Below are 19,440 nucleotides of genomic sequence, written 5' to 3'. Positions count from 1 at the left end.
AGTCCATTCGTACATCCAATTAAATTACCTGGGTTCTCTTTAAAAAGCATCTGGTTCTCATTTATTGATTGCATAATTGTGCCCTTCATAACATTTATTGGTGAGTAATCATATTGCCCATGTATTTATATCACCTACTTTGCATTTGAATGACAGATTGGCCTGTGAGACTCTAATGGATCCTTGGCATAGTCACGCTCTAGTGTATCATACACTACCACTTATACATGTACAGTGTGTACCCGAAAACGTGTTCTGTACCCTTTGCGTTGCTTCTCTAGGAAAACAAAAGTTATTGTTTCCAAATGCAGAGAGACATCTGTGACAATATATATATGTGTAATATAATACTCTAGTTACACCGATCTAAGACCAGTTGATTGATATCTACGAATGTAATAAAATAATGGCAAAGCCCTCTCTTCTGTTAACTTAATTAAGGACACCCTCGGGACTGAAAAGTGCTGTCCTTAATACGGAGGCGTCCTGATTAGAGAGGTCTAATTGAATGGAAAGATCCAATTTGGGACCAAATCAAGTGTCCTTATAGGGAGGTTGTCCTATATCTATACATGCATAAAAGAAATAAGTTCCATTTGCCATGCCATGACACTCTTATTATTGCGCATCACATCGTATTTCGACTGCTCTGCGTGGCAAAAATAGGACCTCCTACATTGTTTCATATTCACATCCACATGTGACCTTTCGTCACTTTTGTTTTGTTTAGTTGTGATGATATTGTTCGATTTCTTACTCCATTCCCCGTTTTTCTCGATTGACAGATTGATGGAGAAGGAGAAGATGAAGGACGGAGTTCTGCCAGAATCTCAAGAAATGATGGAACAGAATGCTTTTCGAACTATGCAAATGGAGCTACACCAAAAGGGGGCAGTTCTGACAAAAGCCTGGTCTGAACTTTTTTCATTTCTGACGAAGTACCAAGGTGAACTCTTATTGAAAGAAAACTCAGTGGAAATTGCTGCTAACGAGATCGACATTCGTAAGAAGCAGTTGGAAGAATTGAAACCTGCAGTTGCTGCTGGATCAGAAGAGATTTCTAGACTGCAGGATGAAGTACATGCTAAAGAGAGACTGTTGAATAAAACACACTCAGAACTCAATGTGAAAGAACAAATGTTACAGCATGTGCAATCAGATTTGACTAGCAATATTGGACTTTTAGATTCAACGCGGTTAGAACTTTTAGACAAACGTACCGAATTGATAAAACATCAAGGCGAATATGAAAAATTAAAATCGACATTGACCTTAAAAGAAGAACAAATAGCTGTTAAAGACAGTTTATTGAAGAAGTTACAGAATCAACTGATGCAGGAGAATGCAGAACTCAAAGAGCAGTTGGAGATGGAGCGAAGAGCACATCAGGAGAAAGTTCGATCTTTAGAGATGGAGAGGAGGGCACATGAAGCAACAAAGAAAACGCTTTTAGTAATTATAAATGATCATAATTTCTTTAGTTGCAGTGCGCTACATTTTGAAATGTGTGATGTCATGGTCATACAAGTACAATTAGCGTACAAATTTGTAATGTGATTTTCGAACGAGATTGGTTCCTATGGCTACATGGGGAAAAGAAGATGATGCCAGTTGGCATTGACTCAACTATTGTAACAGGCATTTCTCAAAAACAGATTTTCCTTCAAACCAGCCTGGCAGTTCTTGGCTTGTGTAAAGGTGACATGCCAGAGGTGTAAAACTGTTGGCCAAAAGGGAAGTCCTGCATGTAGTTTTGCATCCAAGTGTTGCATGTAGTGCACTGCATTAGTACCACAGGCACATGTGACCCCCCTATTCGGCGGTACCCATTCACTCAGAATTTACCTGTTTAATATGTCTTCCTTTCTTCTTTCAGAATTCTTTTGGTAAATCTGTGATAGAGATTCCTGATTCCCCGCCGACGTTAGATCTCTCGGTCGTCGAACAGACAGACTTTGCGCTGGCAAACATAATTTCCCATACCGGTACTCAGTCACCTCCAAATTCTGGGGCACGGACGAGATTTGAACATTCTGGGAGAAGCCATTATACATGGGCCTTGACATCTCAGGCCCAGTCAACCTCATCTTCATCAAAATTTTCTGGTGCTTCTCGAATGACAGAATCTACCCCAACACAAGAACAAAATTTTCAAACTTCTAACGATTCCGCTACATGTACCTCAGCAAGTGAGGTGTTCTTTCCGTTGAGTATTTCACCACAAGACACAAAGAGTGGCATAGACACCACACTGACTGATACAGAAATGACTGAACCTGTTCCTGTATCAGGTCTGATTCGCACAGACTTTGACAGTAATGAACAGTTCAGTTCTATCAGGATGTCACCAGGGGGTGATCTAGAGGATGGAAAGGTAGGGATGGAGTTTTATCAAACGTTGATAAAATATTAGAAGTCGTTGATTAAGTGAGTGGTTTAGCCTGTTATTGGTTAATACATTGGCTTCATCCTGTAAATTGACACATGCAGCCCTCTTCCCTGGAAATGCTTGATTTAAAGTAAAGTGGTACAGTTATTGCTGCCATGGTACAATTATACATGTAGCAGGTCCTCAGGGTGCACTGATGTGTGCCACCAGCTGCTTTCACCACTGTAAAGGGTAACAATTGCACTTCGTCTGCGGCTATAATTGTACCAATTTACCTTATGTGTTTGCCTGAAACTGACCGAATGTGGTTGAGACCTTTTCTTTGGAAAAAGGTCAAGTAATACTATGCACTGTATGATACTAAGAAGACATAGTCTTTGTCACCAAATCGAAATGCCACTGTGCGGTATTGTGAGTGCTGCTGGTACATATCATCCAAACAGCTTAAATGAGGCTGTCATTGTCAACAGAAATGGTCTTTGTACATGTACATGTACTGTAAGTGTTTGGCTGAGTGAAGGAGACTGTCCACTCTCGATACCGTATAATGTGGCAGAAAAGTTGATTGTCCGAGGTGACGTTTACACGGAGTTCTCATTTTTAAGGCAAACCCCCGAAGATCTTCTTATCCACCAATATCACTCAATCAAAGACTTCTGATATCTGGGGAATGATATGGCCTTTCATCCTGTCATATCTTTTTCATAGAAGTTCAGATGTTCATGTAGGAATTTTGCATGCAGAACCTTGAAGTACATGTATTTGCAGTGCATTTTACTACGTTTAGCTTGATGGTAATGTTGAGGATTCAAATTTGGTAGGAATTTGAATAAATTCAACTTCAAAAGTTATATTTCCACATGTAATGAATTATTTTATACTTGCAACATGTATTCAAAAGACAAGAAATTTAAGGAACTTGCAAGGAATGGGAATTGGCCATATCGTTCTCCTTACTATGCTACTTCTGACTTTTCTCTGTCAGAAAACTTTTGAATAATTTGATGTTTTGAAAGTATTAATAATCTGTCTCGCACAAATGGATGATTTTGTCATGGTGTCCATTGTCATCAAATGTCGCAGAGTTGGCTCGTTGAGCAATTCTTTTCTTTGCTCCATATCAAGGCTCGATGCAAAGAAATGGTAAGAAATACTGTTAAAAAGCTCAATTGAATGGTGGTTTTGTTCATGTGTGGAAAAAAAGGTCAATGGAAAAGTAGTCATTGATCACAAATGGGATACATGACAGAATTAGTCCACAGTTTACAATGTCCTTCATGGAAGGTACATGTAACCACCATTTTAACGAGTACTGACAGTATTTTTTGCCACTTTTTTCAGTCCGTCCACACTGAAAGACCTGGTTACCTCGTCGGCTCTTTAAGGGTGTCTGGACAGCGACCTAGACATTGGACTGAAGATGTACTTGGACACGGGCCTGATGCTGCTCAGAACTTGTCAAGGCGGCGCTATGTGTGTCCTATCTGCCAGCACGCGTTTGCTCTTCATTATGACCTGAAGAAACATTCGTTGATTCATACCGGTGAGAAGCCATTCAAGTGTCAATTCTGCGGGAAAAAGTTCAACAGGCGGGATAACCTGATGAGGCATACGCGGGCGCTACATCGGACTCGATCCAAACTGGTCTACGTCCAGAAACTCTAACTCTAGAGGGGTGGCGCATACGCGGCGTTGTAGGGGACTCATTCAAAACCACTAGAGGGGTGGTATGTTGCACAGGACTTGTTCAAAACTTCCTACATCAAGAAACTCTTACACCAGAGGGGTGGCACGTTGCAAAGGACTCGTTCAAAACTGCCTACATCGAGAAACTCTTACACTAGGGGGGTGGTACGTTGCACAGGACTCGTACAAAGCTTCTTATGTCCAGACTCCGAATACTAGAGGAGTTGGGCGTTGCACCAGATGTCTACCAAGGCAACGTTGGTAAGTATGCAACTAAGTCTGCCAAAAAAATATACATGAGCATGGAAATAATTCTTGGCATGAAAGTCATGCATGTTTCACCCCTTCTTTTTCGAATTACAGCACAGAGTCAATTGGACAGTCATCCGCCACCTTCTGCAGCAAACATCTGTACGATTACAACAATTAAACTCGACTGCATAGTGTGTAACAAACACTTCAAAAGTGCAGATAGATTTCAGAGTCACTACCAGTAACAATTCCTTTCTCTTTCTTTTTCTAGCACCAGGTGCCTCTGGGCAGTCGCTTGTCGAACTGCCGAAGCAGATGCATGTACGGTAGCAAACTGAACTGCACTGTGTGTCGCAAACAGTTTAAATCATGGAATGACTTGGAATTACATCTCGGGACTCATTCAGGAGAAAAACCGCATACATGTAGATTCTGCGGGAAATCGTTTAGTCAGGAATGTAACATGAAGCGCCACCTACGGGTGCACACAGGAGAGAAACCATACACCTGTAAATATTGTGGCAGGATGTTCAACGTGAGCTCGTCGATGGCCAGACATGTTGCTGTCATCCACATGAAGGAAGCAAGAACGGGATTGCCTGTGGCAAAAGTATGTCAGCTCTGAGGCCTGAACATTCTCCTGGTCAGACACGTCAGAACAGTCGATTCACTTTCTGTCATTTCAAACAACACGAGGCATTTTCCCCCAGAACTTTTTCAGCCTGTGCAGCCAATAAAACCTTTGGCCGTCTATTCAGCATTGACTATGACATTGATGCTCCTTGTCTAATAGTTCCTCTGATTTTTTCTTCCAGTTTGGTGGTTCTCATAATCGGAGGATTAACACATCTTTCCCAGCAAATCAGACGACGTCAGACCAGAATATTTTGCGCTGCAGACAGTGCGGGAAAACTTTCCTAAGCAAGGCTTATCTGGATGTCCATAAACGTTTACATACCGGAGAGAGACCGTTTCCGTGTACTTTCTGTCATAAGAGATTCACGCAGTCGCCGCATTTGAAGACTCATTTACGTATTCATACAGGAGAGAAACCATTTAAATGTAATACATGTGGCAAAGCTTTCAGTGACTCGTCTGCTTGCAGGAGACATAAGTCCCTCTGTTGTATGAAAAAAACTAAGACCTAGGGATCTAGCTTGGTCTGTGACAAAGGATCAACTATGAAACGTTTTGTTGAAAACAGACCTGCGTTATATCACTAAATTCTGGAGTTTGTCTTACCAAGTCTACCTTGAATGTACCGTAGAGATTTTGAACATCGCAGGGCTCCTGCCAGCCAACTCAAGTCGCTATTAGACTGTCAAAGGGTAGGGAAATATAATGACAGAACAGACACGCGCATTCAGAGTAACATCCTGCTGTGGTGTATCCAGTACCAAGTGCGTGCAACAGGACAAGCATTGTCAGAAATGACGGCTGAATCCTGTTTAATGTAAATGTATATGATGTAGTTTTATTAGGCTCGTCAATGCGAATTGAAACCTCTGTTCCTGTTCTTTTTATTTTACAAAATACAACCTTTTATTTTAATAAATGCATGACATTCATACTCATTTTGTCTGTGTCTCTCTCTGTGTTGGTGTTTGCCTTATTTATAAGGATGGGGTCTTTGCTGCAAACATGATAAGAACTGATGACCCCTTATGATTTATTTTTCAGTTTTCAACGGGTCATCAACAGTTGAAACTGGTAAAAGGGCACTCATCACACCAAGGAACAGGTGATACTAGTGTACCAAAACAAACTTGTCCTCTCTGTCGCAAAAAGTTCTCAACGGCACAATATCTGGCTGTACACATTCGTATCCACACAGGAGAGAAGCCTTACAAGTGTTTGAAATGCACCAAACAGTTCTGCCAGTCGATGCACCTCAAGAATCACATGAGGGTCCACACAGGAGAGAAACCATTCAAGTGTAGAGTTTGTGGAAAGGCATTCAATGTGGCATCAAATCGTAATGTTCATGAGAGGTCAATTCACTGTAGATTTGGTCCATAGAGTGGCATTCAATGTGGCATCAAATCATAACGTTCATGAGAGTATGATTCATGGTAGATGTGGTCCATAGACTGGCTTTCAATGTGACATCAAGTTGTAATGTTCATGAGTGGGGGAATCACTGTAGATTTCGTCCATAGACTGGCATTCAATTTGGCATCTAAATGTAATCGTAACAGTCATTAGAGGATGATTCACTGTGGATTTGGACTTTCGACTGGCATTTAATTTTGCATCAAATCCTTTATGAGAGGCCAATTCACTGTTTGCCCCATCATCAATATGATTCTATTCTGGATGTATGATACGCGAGTGTCAAGTGTTCATGTTATTTACAGGAGAGATATTGGAATGGAACATTCAGACACTACTTTGGGGGCCTCTACGTTTTGTAGTTCTTTGTATAGATACAAGGCACGTGTGTGGCGGTACAAGATGGAGTGCACTTAGAGAAGATATATAGGCCTAGCAATCAATTGTTTTGGTTGAGGGTATTCCTGTCGACACATTTTCTCCTCAATCTCTCCCCAATGAAATCTGATTTGCATCTTTGTGAGTGGGAGTGACAAATACGGTAATATAAACAGTATCAAAAACTGGTGCATTGCCCTCAATGAAAAAGCTCACAAGCCTTTCCATCTTTCTACCTTCAGGGAACAATAGACGATATGACGGTAATAAATAGCAGCATCGACCTATCACAACTTGGATCAACGATGAAAAAATGCGAGTACTGTGGGAAAATGCTTGCTGGGACTTATCGGCTACAAGTTCACCTACGAATCCACACAGGGGAACGACCCTATAAATGCAAATTTTGTTCTAAAACATTTACGCAGTCGTCGAATATGAAACGTCATATTGTAACACACACTGGGGAAAAAAAATACGGCTGTAATTTCTGTGGGAAGTTATATAGCGACTATTCAAACCTCAATAGACATAAGAAATATCACCTACGGTGTGATGTGAAGAAGGCAGACATGAAGAAGTAGAATGCCGACTGGTGATGAACCGTTCATTTGACTATTGGGTTGGAGAACCATCGAGGGTGGTTTTGCATTTATCATTTACCAAAAAAATAATAGGCATTTTTGTGCATTTCTGACTGAAAATTGTCTTGACCATCAATGAGTAGATAGAAAATATCTATGACTACTGGTTGTCATGCATGTACCTTGGAAACTCCCTTTGCGGACACCTCCGTTAGCCGGACACCTTCTCTACTGAGGACACTGATTATCTGACCATCAATGAGTAGATTGAAAATATCTATGACTGCTGGTCGTCATGCATGCACCTTTTAACCTCCCTTAGCAAATGCCTCAGCCAGCCGGACACCTTCTCTCGTAAGGACACTGATTTTGGTCCCAAAATGGTTGTTTCTATTCAATTTGCCTTAGTAATCAGGAGGACAGCATTCTCAGTCCCCAAGGGTGTTCCTTGTAGAGAGGTTCGACCGTACTTGAGGTTGCAAATAAGAAAGTTGTGATCTGTGGTGTGAAGTGTCACGAGATAATAGATTTTTCTAATAATTCAATTGTGATCAGTGGTGTGAAGTGTCATGAGATAATAGATTTTTCTAATAATTTCATGTAATGTTTCAGTAAGTAAGTAACAAGTCCTGTGATAGATGTATGAAGACTGAGAAGGAAGAAGGATGATCATGCCCAAAAGGAATTGTAAATTAGTATCTGTCATGAAGATAATCTCCATACTTTTATCTTTCCAGATGGCTTATTCAACAAAAGTGGTTATTCAAGCAGCAAAGACGTCTACCGGTACCATGCCAATACACATACCAAAGTGTCGAATATGCGGTCAAATCTTGTCGTCTATTTATGCGCTGCGGGTTCACATCCGACGTCACACCGGTGAAAAACCGTTCAAATGCGTCGCATGTGGAAAGCAGTTCTCGCATAAGTGTTCATATGATCGACACCAGTCGGTCCACACTGGCGAGAAACCTTACGTCTGTGGCCACTGTGGGAAAGCATTTGCCGATATGACGGGGATGAAACGTCACGAGATCGCCATCCATATGAAGGACAGGCGGGAGTGACACTGCATGGCAACATATGGACATGTTTGGTAAAGGCCTTATTAAACCCTAATTCCTCAGGATGAGGACTTGCTGTAAAGACACCATGCATGTGAAATGAGTGGGCCGGTCACGCAAGATTTTAATGAGGTGGACACTTGTACCCATAAAAACAAGGTTTTAGAGTATTTGATATTCCAAGATATATGTTTTATGAACAAATTATTTATGACATATATCGAAATAAAATATATTTGATGAATATTTTGTTGTTTTTGAACTGTTTCGATTACGAAAAAGCTGGAAACCTCTCATGCAGAGTACCATGTTTTGATTGCATTTGTCAGAAAGTCATCCCACAGGATACTTCCCAGACTATGCAATATTTGGTCAACAAGGGACGTAACTGATTAGATCCCCCTTTAGTCCCTCAGCAGGATCGGAGGAGAAAAACAGGGGGGTACTAAAACTTAAAATGATGCAATAGTGTTGTGGCACATCATGGAGCGGGAACATTAGGACATAAAGTTTTGACCAGAGCATAGCATAGCGGCCAAGGCACACTATAGAAGTGCATGTAGGCTGCATATCCAGACTGTTTGCGATGCGCCGCATTCAAACTGAACCTTTGTTTGGCTCATTGGGCTTACCCATTCCTCCTTGAAATGCTCCAATGATAGTCTTAAAGCCAAGAGGCCCAAGCGTCTGGCGCTCAGCTGAAAACTCTTAATGCAAACCTGTTGATCTTTGCCAGCTTAATATCTCTGTGTGCCAGTTGGTGAAATAAAATATCCGAGGACACTTTTCAGGATGTGCAAGTCAGAATGAAAATGCTGTAGACTTTTTCTCTGGATTCATACGAACCCAGAAATGTATAGATTATGGTGCCTGTGATGTATGATTAGGCCTCAGCAGGAATTGAAAGACTACCTCGTGTCGGTTGCCCGGGGCCTTTAGAGCTTGGTCAAATCTTATGCCTCAAGCTATCCCTGTTATGGCTAAGTCGTCTTTTATACAATCTTGATAATCTTGCAAAGACTGTCGATATCCCCGGTGGTTGGTACACATATAAAAATACTAGTACTTGTATTTGTCCACAGCATAATAAAGATGTGAGGATTTTTCCTATCCTAGTCACAGTAAAGATGTGAAGAGGTTGTGATGTTGTCCCAGTTCTTATAGCTAGCTTGGTCAATCTTATAAAGACATGATTACCTCACCAAAGATTGTGTCATTGTCCCCGTTACCCCTAGATACAGAGATATGTCGTAGAGAAGTCGTAGCAAAGATACTCTGTGTGCTGCAGTCGCAACCTTTGTCTTTTGAGACCATGATGCGTTTGAAATTGCTCAGGAGTAGCGGTGATGGTCACAAAGACACTAGTTGTGACAAAGGGCACATCAATGAAGGCAGAGAAGGTGAGGGTCCTCATGTTTCCTAGGTGCATAGGGAGTGTTCCGTTTCCCCGATTGTTGACCTGAATGTGTCATCGTCGTCATCTGATGAGCCCATGTGATTTCTTGTGATTATTCTGGCTCGCCCAAAATGACATTCCCCTTTGCAGAATGTATGTAGGGATTGTTCTGCCCCCTCCCCGTTTTGAGACCACCACAGCCCTTCCAGGAACAATCAAAGCCAAAGCATGGTGAAATTCCGGAGTGGTCGCGATGGGCCGCAAGACAATGGCACATCAGCGCATCTATGTGAGACTGGGGGATATCACATTCATTTGTTTCGACTATCCTGAATGTGATTTTGTCCAATTATGATCATAGAGACGTTCACTACTGTTATGTGACCTTAATCTCACATTCATTTTTGACATGCTATATATGACTTGTGATTGGTTTTGTCCGTCTATAATGCTCCCAGGCATTCGTTGCTTTTTAACTCGAATGTGACATTCCATATTACTTATTTTTTCCAGCAATGTGATACCCTCTTGACTCAACCACTGTCTTCGAGGCCATTAGGCCCCGAATCTATCAATACCATGCCAGAGAATAAAACAAAATCCCTAAGACACCGGCTGCGCCTATATCTTAAAAAGAATGTGACTTGTCAATCTAATGATCACTGCCATGCCATGGGCTGGGCCATTTTGATAGGCTATCTCCGATTGCGATCTGGCGAACCTACACGTTGGAGCAGAAAGCCGAGACGGCTCTTGGCCGTTTCTGCTCAGAAAATGGACCCGCCCTACACTGAGGGAGAAAAGTGAAAAATCTCTCAAAACTAAAAAACGGGGTCATTGCAGCCTTTATCTTCAAAGACAATGTAAAGTTTTTTCTATAAGATTGTCAGTTCAGACTATAAATGGCCCGGTTTGTGAAGCAAAACACATATTTGAGGATTGATTTGTGACCCAACACCCCGCAAAATGTTTTGGACGAGCCCGTAATATTTCGTGATATTTCGGGTAATTTCGGCGCCCGTTTCAACCCTCATGGGAGCCCCCGTATCCGCAGACGATGGACATTTCGCAACTTTTGATATTTCGTGGTTAATTTTTGTCCTCAAAGACAGCTTTTGATGAGTAAGTAAGAGAAATGTTATGTCCAATTTCTTCTTTATGATATTGTGATCATGTGGATTACATTTACTTTGATTTAAGTCAACGTGTTCACTTGTTTGCCGTTGGAGAAGTTGGCGGGTTGTTCTGCGCAAAATTTGGCAATGCGCAAAATGGCTTCACTGCATAGAGCAAAAAATCGGTCGCGAAAACCGATCAAAATCCGTCAACATCCTTGTCAATTAGCATCAATAATACTACTTTTTGAGTTCTATGTGAAATTCTACTTTTCAAGAAACAAATATTGTGAAAAAATATGTGTGCGATGGAAGGGATTTTGAACACGAAAATTTTAAACAGAACCTCGTGGAAGCTGTGTTCACGATACATTGCATCACATGCTTTGATGCACACTCTTGTTTGTAAACATGAATTAGACTAGGCCTACTGTTTGCCTGCTTGAAACTTAAAAACTAGTGAACAGAACTTGTTATTCGTCATTGTAAGTTTTTCTTTTGGTTTTTAGGTTGAATTTGGGGATTTACTATGTCCCCACTTCATGACTTTGTTTTTCATGAAAATGTCGGGAGGAATTCGTGAATTGAATGATTCAGTAAAAATATACAAGATTATTCTACTTGAAGTTGTCCATGCCGTTCAATTCAATATTCATGATATTTTGAATGCTTGTGGTGAGGATTTGATTTAAACCTATCTTGTGTCATGGTCAATTTACGCTGCCTGTGAAAAGATGGCCGATGTTTATTTTTGCATACGCGGATACGGTCTATTGGTTGATTCCTTTGATTTTGAGAGAGAAATCACAATATGAAATAAAGGTGGAATGCATACTTAATCATACAAAGCAAATTGTGTTGATTGCCTTAGTGACTCTGTCTTCGGCCATCTTGCTTTGTCCATGACTGGTCCGACACATTTTAGTATTCAATTTAAAAGTTTACATTTTTTTATTGCAGACTGGCTGGCACAAGATGAATAGTTTTGTATAATGACAAGTACTTAGCAGCACCATCCCAATTTCCATGCAAGAACCACTTCAGTAAGAGAGCATATCAAGGTAAAATTTTGAATGATTTAAACCTGCTGAGATCTTTGTTGCCTCCTCCGGGGGGAGGGGAGGGGGGGCTGTCAAAGATGGACACAAAGCTGGTACAAGCTGGTTCATCTCAAATTTTCTAAGTCAAATGTAATTTGTTCCCAAGGTGGACATCCACAGTGTTATGTGAAGAATTACTCTTGTAGAGTTGAAGTTGGACATGCATGACAATTGACATGAGGGAACTCTGGATTTGACCAATCCGATATATTTCAGTATTCAAATCAATGATTTTGAATTGTTTTATTTCAGAACGCTCAGCCAGAGATGCTTCTCCTTGTGTAGTGAAGAGTGCTGAGCTATGGATTCACTTCACCTCACCACCATCCCCAATTTCTTGGAGGGGTTAATTCATATTGTGAACTTAATGAGGTAAAATTCAAAGTGTCCTTTCCCCATTGAAATATTCCACAGTCGTAAGACTTTGTGGCCTTCGATTACGTACTCGGGCAAACTTCCTGTTCTTTCATTAACAGGCCAAGGTGAGGTCCAGCCTCTTCCCATAATCGCACCTCATTAGATGGGAATAGCTCTGCCTGCCGATACCTTGCCGATCTGGCAAAAGGACAGATTTCAAACCCATGAAATCTGTGTTGTTTCCAAAGAGACTGGAACTGGCAGGTGTCTTTTCAGTTGCCGTCAAATACAGAACGGGAAAAAATGACATGGACTATACTTCACAAGCAAGAGAAGATCACATCTGTGGACAAACTACAATGGTCAGCTGGTATGCGAGATTTTGTTTGGATATTAATTTATTATAAAAGGACACTCGGGGACACAGCCCATGGCTGGGCTCTGGCTGTTACTCTGTGATCTGTTGGAGCCAATTTTATTGTCCAGTTCCTTGTAATCAACGAAATGGTTTACTTCTGCAGGATCAACATTGAAGACGAAAACTGGGCTAAAAAGAACGACTGGCCAGGATGGTTGCACCAAGCTGCACCTTAGACAACTGTTTGGCGAAGCATCTCTGGTAGGGTATTACAAAGTTAAGCATTGACAACTCTGTGAACTTTGTGAGCAGTATGTAATTGTCTTCAACCAATTTTATGGAAAGACCATGCTCCTCATCCATTCTGGAATATAAGGCCACAAAGCATCTTCGTTTCTTTTAGTCTTCTCACGACTGAAAGAAAGGCCCATGTTTCCCAATGTGGTTCTTAAGCAGGCACGATTCCTTTGCTCTGCTTCGCTGACGGTCTGATGCTGTGGATGATGTCGCACTCTATTCAAAAGACCCATGTCTGGTGTAGGTTATAAACATGTAAGATCTTTCAGGAGTCACAACCTTGAGGGAATTTATATCTTCAACTCTCCCAATCCTGAACAGGGACTTGTTTAGCAACCATGAATGTAAGACGTTTCAGGAGTCACAACCTTGAGGGAATTTGTGTCTTCACCTGTCACAATCTGGGTCTGTTTGTTTGGAAGCTCCAAAAGTAACTGTCCTGAATGTTTATCTTCTACAGGTCCAAATTTGGCCTTGCAATGTAAATTGAATTTGTCTTCTTCTGCAGGATCATGATTGAAGACTGGTTCCCTACATGCAAGAGCATGGTGAAAAACAAGGACTTAGGCTGGAATAGTGGCCCGAGATGTTAAGAGTGGACGACTGTCTGCAAAGTCAAGAGGTTCTCGGTAATTATCATTTTGTATATTGGTGCTCACAGAAAACTCATTCACCTTCATGATGAATAGAACATATGTCTTCACCTTTGACAGGTCCCAATACGAAAATGAAAATATTGAGTTCATAACTTGGCTTCAATAAGGACGCTCTTCTTAAAACACGCGATTTGTAATGTAATGTGAGAAAAAACTATGGAGTCCCCAAAAGAAACTTCTGCTTTCAACGTGGCCTTTGGTCAGCTTAAGGCCACATGCTTCAGCGTGATGTCAAAGAATCTTGTGTGATAGTCTTCAAATCACCTTTGTGACAATTCAATGTTTCGAATTCTTTTTCAGCCTATTTCAAGATCCGGGGTATGGATGTCACCAAGGTTGCCCAAGAGAGACCCGGCACCATATTATTGCAGGAAAAGACTACGCGGTTTCGTTACATGGCTAAGTATCCACTGACAAACTGTCAAAAAGGGATGGCGACTTGTGTGCCTCCCAGCTCCCCTGTAAATATACAACTTGAAATGATTCCTTGCCTGTGATCTAAGGCAAAGTGAAGGCTGCTGAAACAGATGCCAGTCATTGGACTTGTGACAGTGATGGCTTGCCTGCACAGGAACAAAAATTTGCGATTGGCCAATTTAAGGACAACCAAAAGTTGACACCACATTGGCATTGCATTTACAGGCATTGACAACATCACTAGGCCACTGAGAGTGAGGACGAGTCTGTGACAGGATGCCTTGCCACATATCTACATGGTAGCTGCCTCACTTAGGCAAATGTTGAGAGAAGAGCCACTCGATGAAAGGATGAATGCGACCAGGATGTCAAAGTTGGAGAAAAGTTTATGACTGTGTAATGGCTTACTGATTTATGATAGGTCTATTTCTGTTCCAGCATGGTTTCAAGATATGAGGACAGGGACAAAACAAGAGAGGCCTGGTGAAACCATCACTTAGCAGTGATGCACTTCGAAGCTCACATTTGGAACATCTACTTTGGACGAGACCTAGGTTTGCACCAAGAACATTTAAAAAAAAATTCCCCCACCAATATTGCCAATGCCACCAGCAAGAGTGTTTTGAAAATTGTTTTTTGCCAATGGTGAGATTTCCTTGCAGTTAATAGAATTTGATGTTGTATCGCACTGTGGCTGAGGGTTGATTTAATCTTCAGAAATTGAAAACTTCAGGAGGGGAGGATAAACAATTCAAGAGGTCAGAGAAGAATCGCAATCGCACCAAGAATTGTCAATGACTGGTTACAAATGAGTGCAAGAGGAGATCATTGAAATCACTTGACAGAAAACTGCTGAACATCTTTTTCTTTTACTCACATTCAGTCCTTATCATTATTTCAGCTTTGGTTAAAGCGTTACATCCTCAGATGATACAGAACATGCAGGACATGGAAAATGTCAAGAAGAACTGTGTGGCACCGAAAATACCTGAAGATTGACTTTTTCAGCTAAGAATGACTTTGTAATTGTCGGCCAAAAGGTTTAGATGTTGTAAATTGCTCAGGACTATGGCTTACTCTTAAGGTAGCCTTAAAAACATTTCATCCTGGATGCAGAGAAAGACTGTAGTTGGATTACTTGTTAATTAGTTTGAGTGTTAGTTTTCACTGTTGAAGGATACATACACAGATGTGAATCGGCAGTGAAGCCACTGAAGGTCCTTCTCAAGCGAGGAACCAATGTCTTGGTATTGCAGCCATTGTAGCTTAAGTAGTGTAGTGACCTAGATGTGGTTGTATCCAGTTATTAAAATCCATGGGGTTAGTCGCATTTAACCTTGAGACTGTTGGACTCGGTCCACTGAATGTGATAAAATCATCATAGTTGAATGTCTAGTTCTGCCAATTATTCTGGAATTCGGTGAGGGGTGAAAACTATATTTCTTTCTAAAAATACTGTAAATGAGGTGTTTTACCTAAATTGGAATGCTATGTTGAAAATAAAAGTACTCAGAAAGTCCTTTCAGAAGGTAAATAATGCAAGTAGCTTTGATGATTGATTGATTTTTTTTTTAATTGTTCAAAATAGTGTTTTTGAAGAAAATCACATCCTGCTATTGCGACAGAAAAAATAATGCGATCTCAAAGAGTTAAAATCCACAAGGTTAGTCAATAATCTTGAGTCTGTTGGACTAGGTCCACTGAACTTGATAAATAATCTACACTGATTTACAAATGAAATGAAGAGTCTGCATTTTGGTGCAACTCCATATAACTGTTAGGTGATTTCGCTCTGAACTTGTGATACTCTGATCGGTCTGAAATAATCATTATCCCGCCCCTCTGGGAAAAATTTTCAGCCAGATTGCACCATTTCCTGTTGACCGTCTGAGAGATGGCGATGTCAGGGGTGCATGACGGTGGTTAAACCTATTGCGAATGGGCAGCACAATTGGGTGTAGGATATTCGGAAACCATTGCACACTCCTGAATCTGCGGTGGGTTGGTACCCCACGCTACGTAAGGAGTAGGTTGACGGGTAAGCCTTGGTCCACGTGAATGGGTCGTGCCTTAAAAATGATGAGAAGTTGCGAATTGACGCCCTGTGAAGTGTCCTTCGACCAGCTAGTGCTAATCCGGTCACTGTCTCCAGGTCACCATGCCTCGGTCAATGAGCGGGCGAAGCACCCAATGGCTCCGTCAGGAGTACATCGTCAACTTCAGCCCGTAGTCAAACCGGTACATGCACAAATATCTTAGTTGAGAGTGGGGGACATCAGTAAAGTGCTTCTCATCGGGGTAATACAGTACCACTGTATACAATGACCCCATTTTTTGTTGGATTCATTTCCACTGAGGAGTGGTCGATAATGAGAATTTCAGGCCAGTCTGATTATCACCAGTACAGAGGGCAATTATCTAATAGTTATGTGGCTTTCCCTCAAACTGTATACTCTTTCATGTCAATTGTAAATTAGTGTTGCTTGGTAGTGTTCAGGGTCTTTTTGTCGAACAGGCACATTTGCATACCAGTAGTTATGTGCAAACATCATTTTTGCTTTGAAGCAATATCGTTGCTACACTCCTAAAGCAGTGGCAGTGTTCAGGTCTTGTCTGCCTCGCTGACATATCTGCATACCAGTAGTCATGTGCAGACTTAGCTCTTTCTTTGGAGCAGTACAGTTGTAAGATAAATCCTGTTTGTAATTTTATAAATTAGTTACTCATCAAGGGCTTACGAAGGTTTTGATGCCTTGCTGGCATATCTGCATACCAGTAAATATGTGCAGATTCATTTCTTGCTTTGAAGCAATATTGTTGCTACACTCCTAAAGCGGTGGCAATGTTCAGGTCTTTTCTGCCTCGCGGGCAAATCTGCATACCAGTAATTATGTGCAAACTTGGCTCTTCCTGAGATTATAGGACTGGGTCCATTGAATGTAACAAAAATAATCGATGCCTATTTACAAATGAAATGAAGAGTCTGCATTTTGGTGCAACTCCATATAACTGTTAGGTGATTTCGCTCTGAACTTGTGACACTCTGATCGGTCTGAAATAATCATTATCACGCCCCTCTGGGAAAAATTTGCAGCCAGATTGCACCATTTCCTGTTGACCGTCTGAGAGATGGCGATGTCAGGGGTGCATGACGGTGGTTAAACCTATTGCGAATGGGCAGCACAATTGGGTGTAGGATATTCGGAAACCATTGCACACTCCTGAATCTGCGGTGGGTTGGTACCCCACGCTACGTAAGGAGTAGGTTGACGGGTAAGCCTTGGTCCACGTGAATGGGTCGTGCCTTAAAAATGATGAGAAGTTGCGAATTGACGCCCTGTGAAGTGTCCTTCGACCAGCTAGTGCTAATCCGGTCACTGTCTCCAGGTCACCATGCCTCGGTCAATGAGCGGGCGAAGCACCCAATGGCTCCGTCAGGAGTACATCGTCAACTTCAGCCCGTAGTCAAACCGGTACATGCACAAATATCTTAGTTGAGAGTGGGGGACATCAGTAAAGTGCTTCTCATCGGGGTAATACAGTACCACTGTATACAATGACCCCATTTTTTGTTGGATTCATTTCCACTGAGGAGTGGTCGATAATGAGAATTTCAGGCCAGTCTGATTATCACCAGTACAGAGGGCAATTATCTAATAGTTATGTGGCTTTCCCTCAAACTGTATACTCTTTCATGTCAATTGTAAATTAGTGTTGCTTGGTAGTGTTCAGGGTCTTTTTGTCGAACAGGCACATTTGCATACCAGTAGTTATGTGCAAACATCATTTTTGCTTTGAAGCAATATCGTTGCTACACTCCTAAAGCAGTGGCAGTGTTCAGGTCTTGTCTGCCTCGCTGACATATCTGCATACCAGTAGTTATGTGCAGACTTAGCTCTTTCTTTGGAGCAGTACAGTTGTAAGATAAATCCTGTTTGTAATTTTATAAATTAGTTACTCATCAAGGGCTTACGAAGGTTTTGATGCCTTGCTGGCATATCTGCATACCAGTAAATATGTGCAGATTCATTTCTTGCTTTGAAGCAATATTGCTGCTACACTCCTAAAGCGGTGGCAATGTTCAGGTCTTTTCTGCCTCGCGGGCAAATCTGCATACCAGTAATTATGTGCAGACTTGGCTCTTCCTGAGATTGTAGGACTGGGTCCATTGAATGTAACAAAAATAATCGATGCCTATTTACAAATGAAATGAAGAGTCTGCATTTTGGTGCAACTCCATATAACTGTTAGGTGATTTCGCTCTGAACTTGTGACACTCTGATCGGTCTGAAATAATCATTATCACGCCCCTCTGGGAAAAATTTGCAGCCAGATTGCACCATTTCCTGTTGACCGTCTGAGAGATGGCGATGTCAGGGGTGCATGACGGTGGTTAAACCTATTGCGAATGGGCAGCACAATTGGGTGTAGGATATTCGGAAACCATTGCACACTCCTGAATCTGCGGTGGGTTGGTACCCCACGCTACGTAAGGAGTAGGTTGACGGGTAAGCCTTGGTCCACGTGAATGGGTCGTGCCTTAAAAATGATGAGAAGTTGCGAATTGACGCCCTGTGAAGTGTCCTTCGACCAGCTAGTGCTAATCCGGTCACTGTCTCCAGGTCACCATGCCTCGGTCAATGAGCGGGCGAAGCACCCAATGGCTCCGTCAGGAGTACATCGTCAACTTCAGCCCGTAGTCAAACCGGTACATGCACAAATATCTTAGTTGAGAGTGGGGGACATCAGTAAAGTGCTTCTCATCGGGGTAATACAGTACCACTGTATACAATGACCCCATTTTTTGTTGGATTCATTTCCACTGAGGAGTGGTCGATAATGAGAATTTCAGGCCAGTTTGATGTCACTAGTCCAGAGGGAAAATACCTGATATTTATGTGGCATTCCTTCAAACTGTTTACTCTTTCGTGTCATTCATTAAGTAGTATTGGTCGTTTTACCTCGCATCTCATGGGCAGAAAGAACAGTTGGGTGGAGTCCTGATGCTTCCTGTTGTTGGTCTTTGACTAAAGATCATAATCACTTGGGGTAGTTCTGTGATTCCTTTTATCATGGGCAGGCCCCTTTTCTAAAACCTGTCATTGTTGTAAATTTCAATTAAGAACAAAATTGTAAAGTATGCAAGTGTCATTTTGTTGCTTTAGTGTTTATGGCTTTGTATTGTTAGATTAGAGCTGCAGAATAAACTAAGTAGATAATCAGAAGAAATATTTTGTAGGGACTGATCTCTGCATCTGTTTCTGAGCGAACTAGTACTGCTCTAAAAAAACTGCATTTTCAGAATCGATTAATGAGATGTCCTTGCATACCTGAAAATT

At 41.5% G+C, this 19,440-nt stretch overlaps 1 protein-coding gene across 11 annotated transcripts; it reads left to right on the top strand.

The window, feature by feature from the left end:
* Position 1: 1 nt before the first annotated feature.
* On the top strand, positions 2-19,294 carry LOC135487809 (zinc finger protein 227-like). Of its 11 annotated transcripts, none has more exons than XR_010446889.1 (9): positions 245-337; positions 786-1,452; positions 1,877-2,374; positions 11,877-11,977; positions 12,269-12,388; positions 12,895-12,992; positions 13,537-13,657; positions 13,985-14,655; positions 15,003-19,294. XR_010446889.1 is itself a non-coding variant. In XM_064771905.1 (5 exons), exons 1-5 carry the CDS (start codon positions 306-308, stop codon positions 6,070-6,072), a joined length of 1,509 nt encoding a protein of 502 aa, XP_064627975.1. In that variant the 5' UTR covers positions 245-305; the 3' UTR covers positions 6,073-6,160. The 11 variants fall into 11 exon arrangements, 7 of the variants coding, with proteins under 7 accessions (XP_064627976.1, XP_064627975.1, XP_064627973.1 ...); XR_010446890.1 differs by having other exon boundaries at positions 13,985-14,746; XR_010446891.1 differs by lacking the exons at positions 245-337; positions 786-1,452; positions 1,877-2,374 and adding an exon at positions 10,843-10,923.
* Positions 19,295-19,440: the final 146 nt, after the last annotated feature.

The sequence above is a fragment of the Lineus longissimus genome, chromosome 5, assembly GCF_910592395.1.
Source record: "Lineus longissimus chromosome 5, tnLinLong1.2, whole genome shotgun sequence".
Classification (NCBI taxonomy): Eukaryota; Metazoa; Nemertea; class Pilidiophora; order Heteronemertea; family Lineidae; genus Lineus; species Lineus longissimus.
Note: the sequence above shows the minus strand (reverse complement) of the source record. Positions and strands in the feature narration are given on the sequence as shown.

Coding starts and splice junctions, on each gene's coding strand:
- LOC135487809 (XM_064771900.1), top strand. CDS start 306: ATGCAGAGAGACATCTGTGACAATATATATAT. Junction 1,453..1,876: donor CAACAAAGAAAACGCTTTTA/GTAATTATAAAT, acceptor TTCTTCTTTCAG/AATTCTTTTGGTAAATCTGT. Junction 2,375..6,999: donor GTGATCTAGAGGATGGAAAG/GTAGGGATGGAG, acceptor TTCTACCTTCAG/GGAACAATAGACGATATGAC.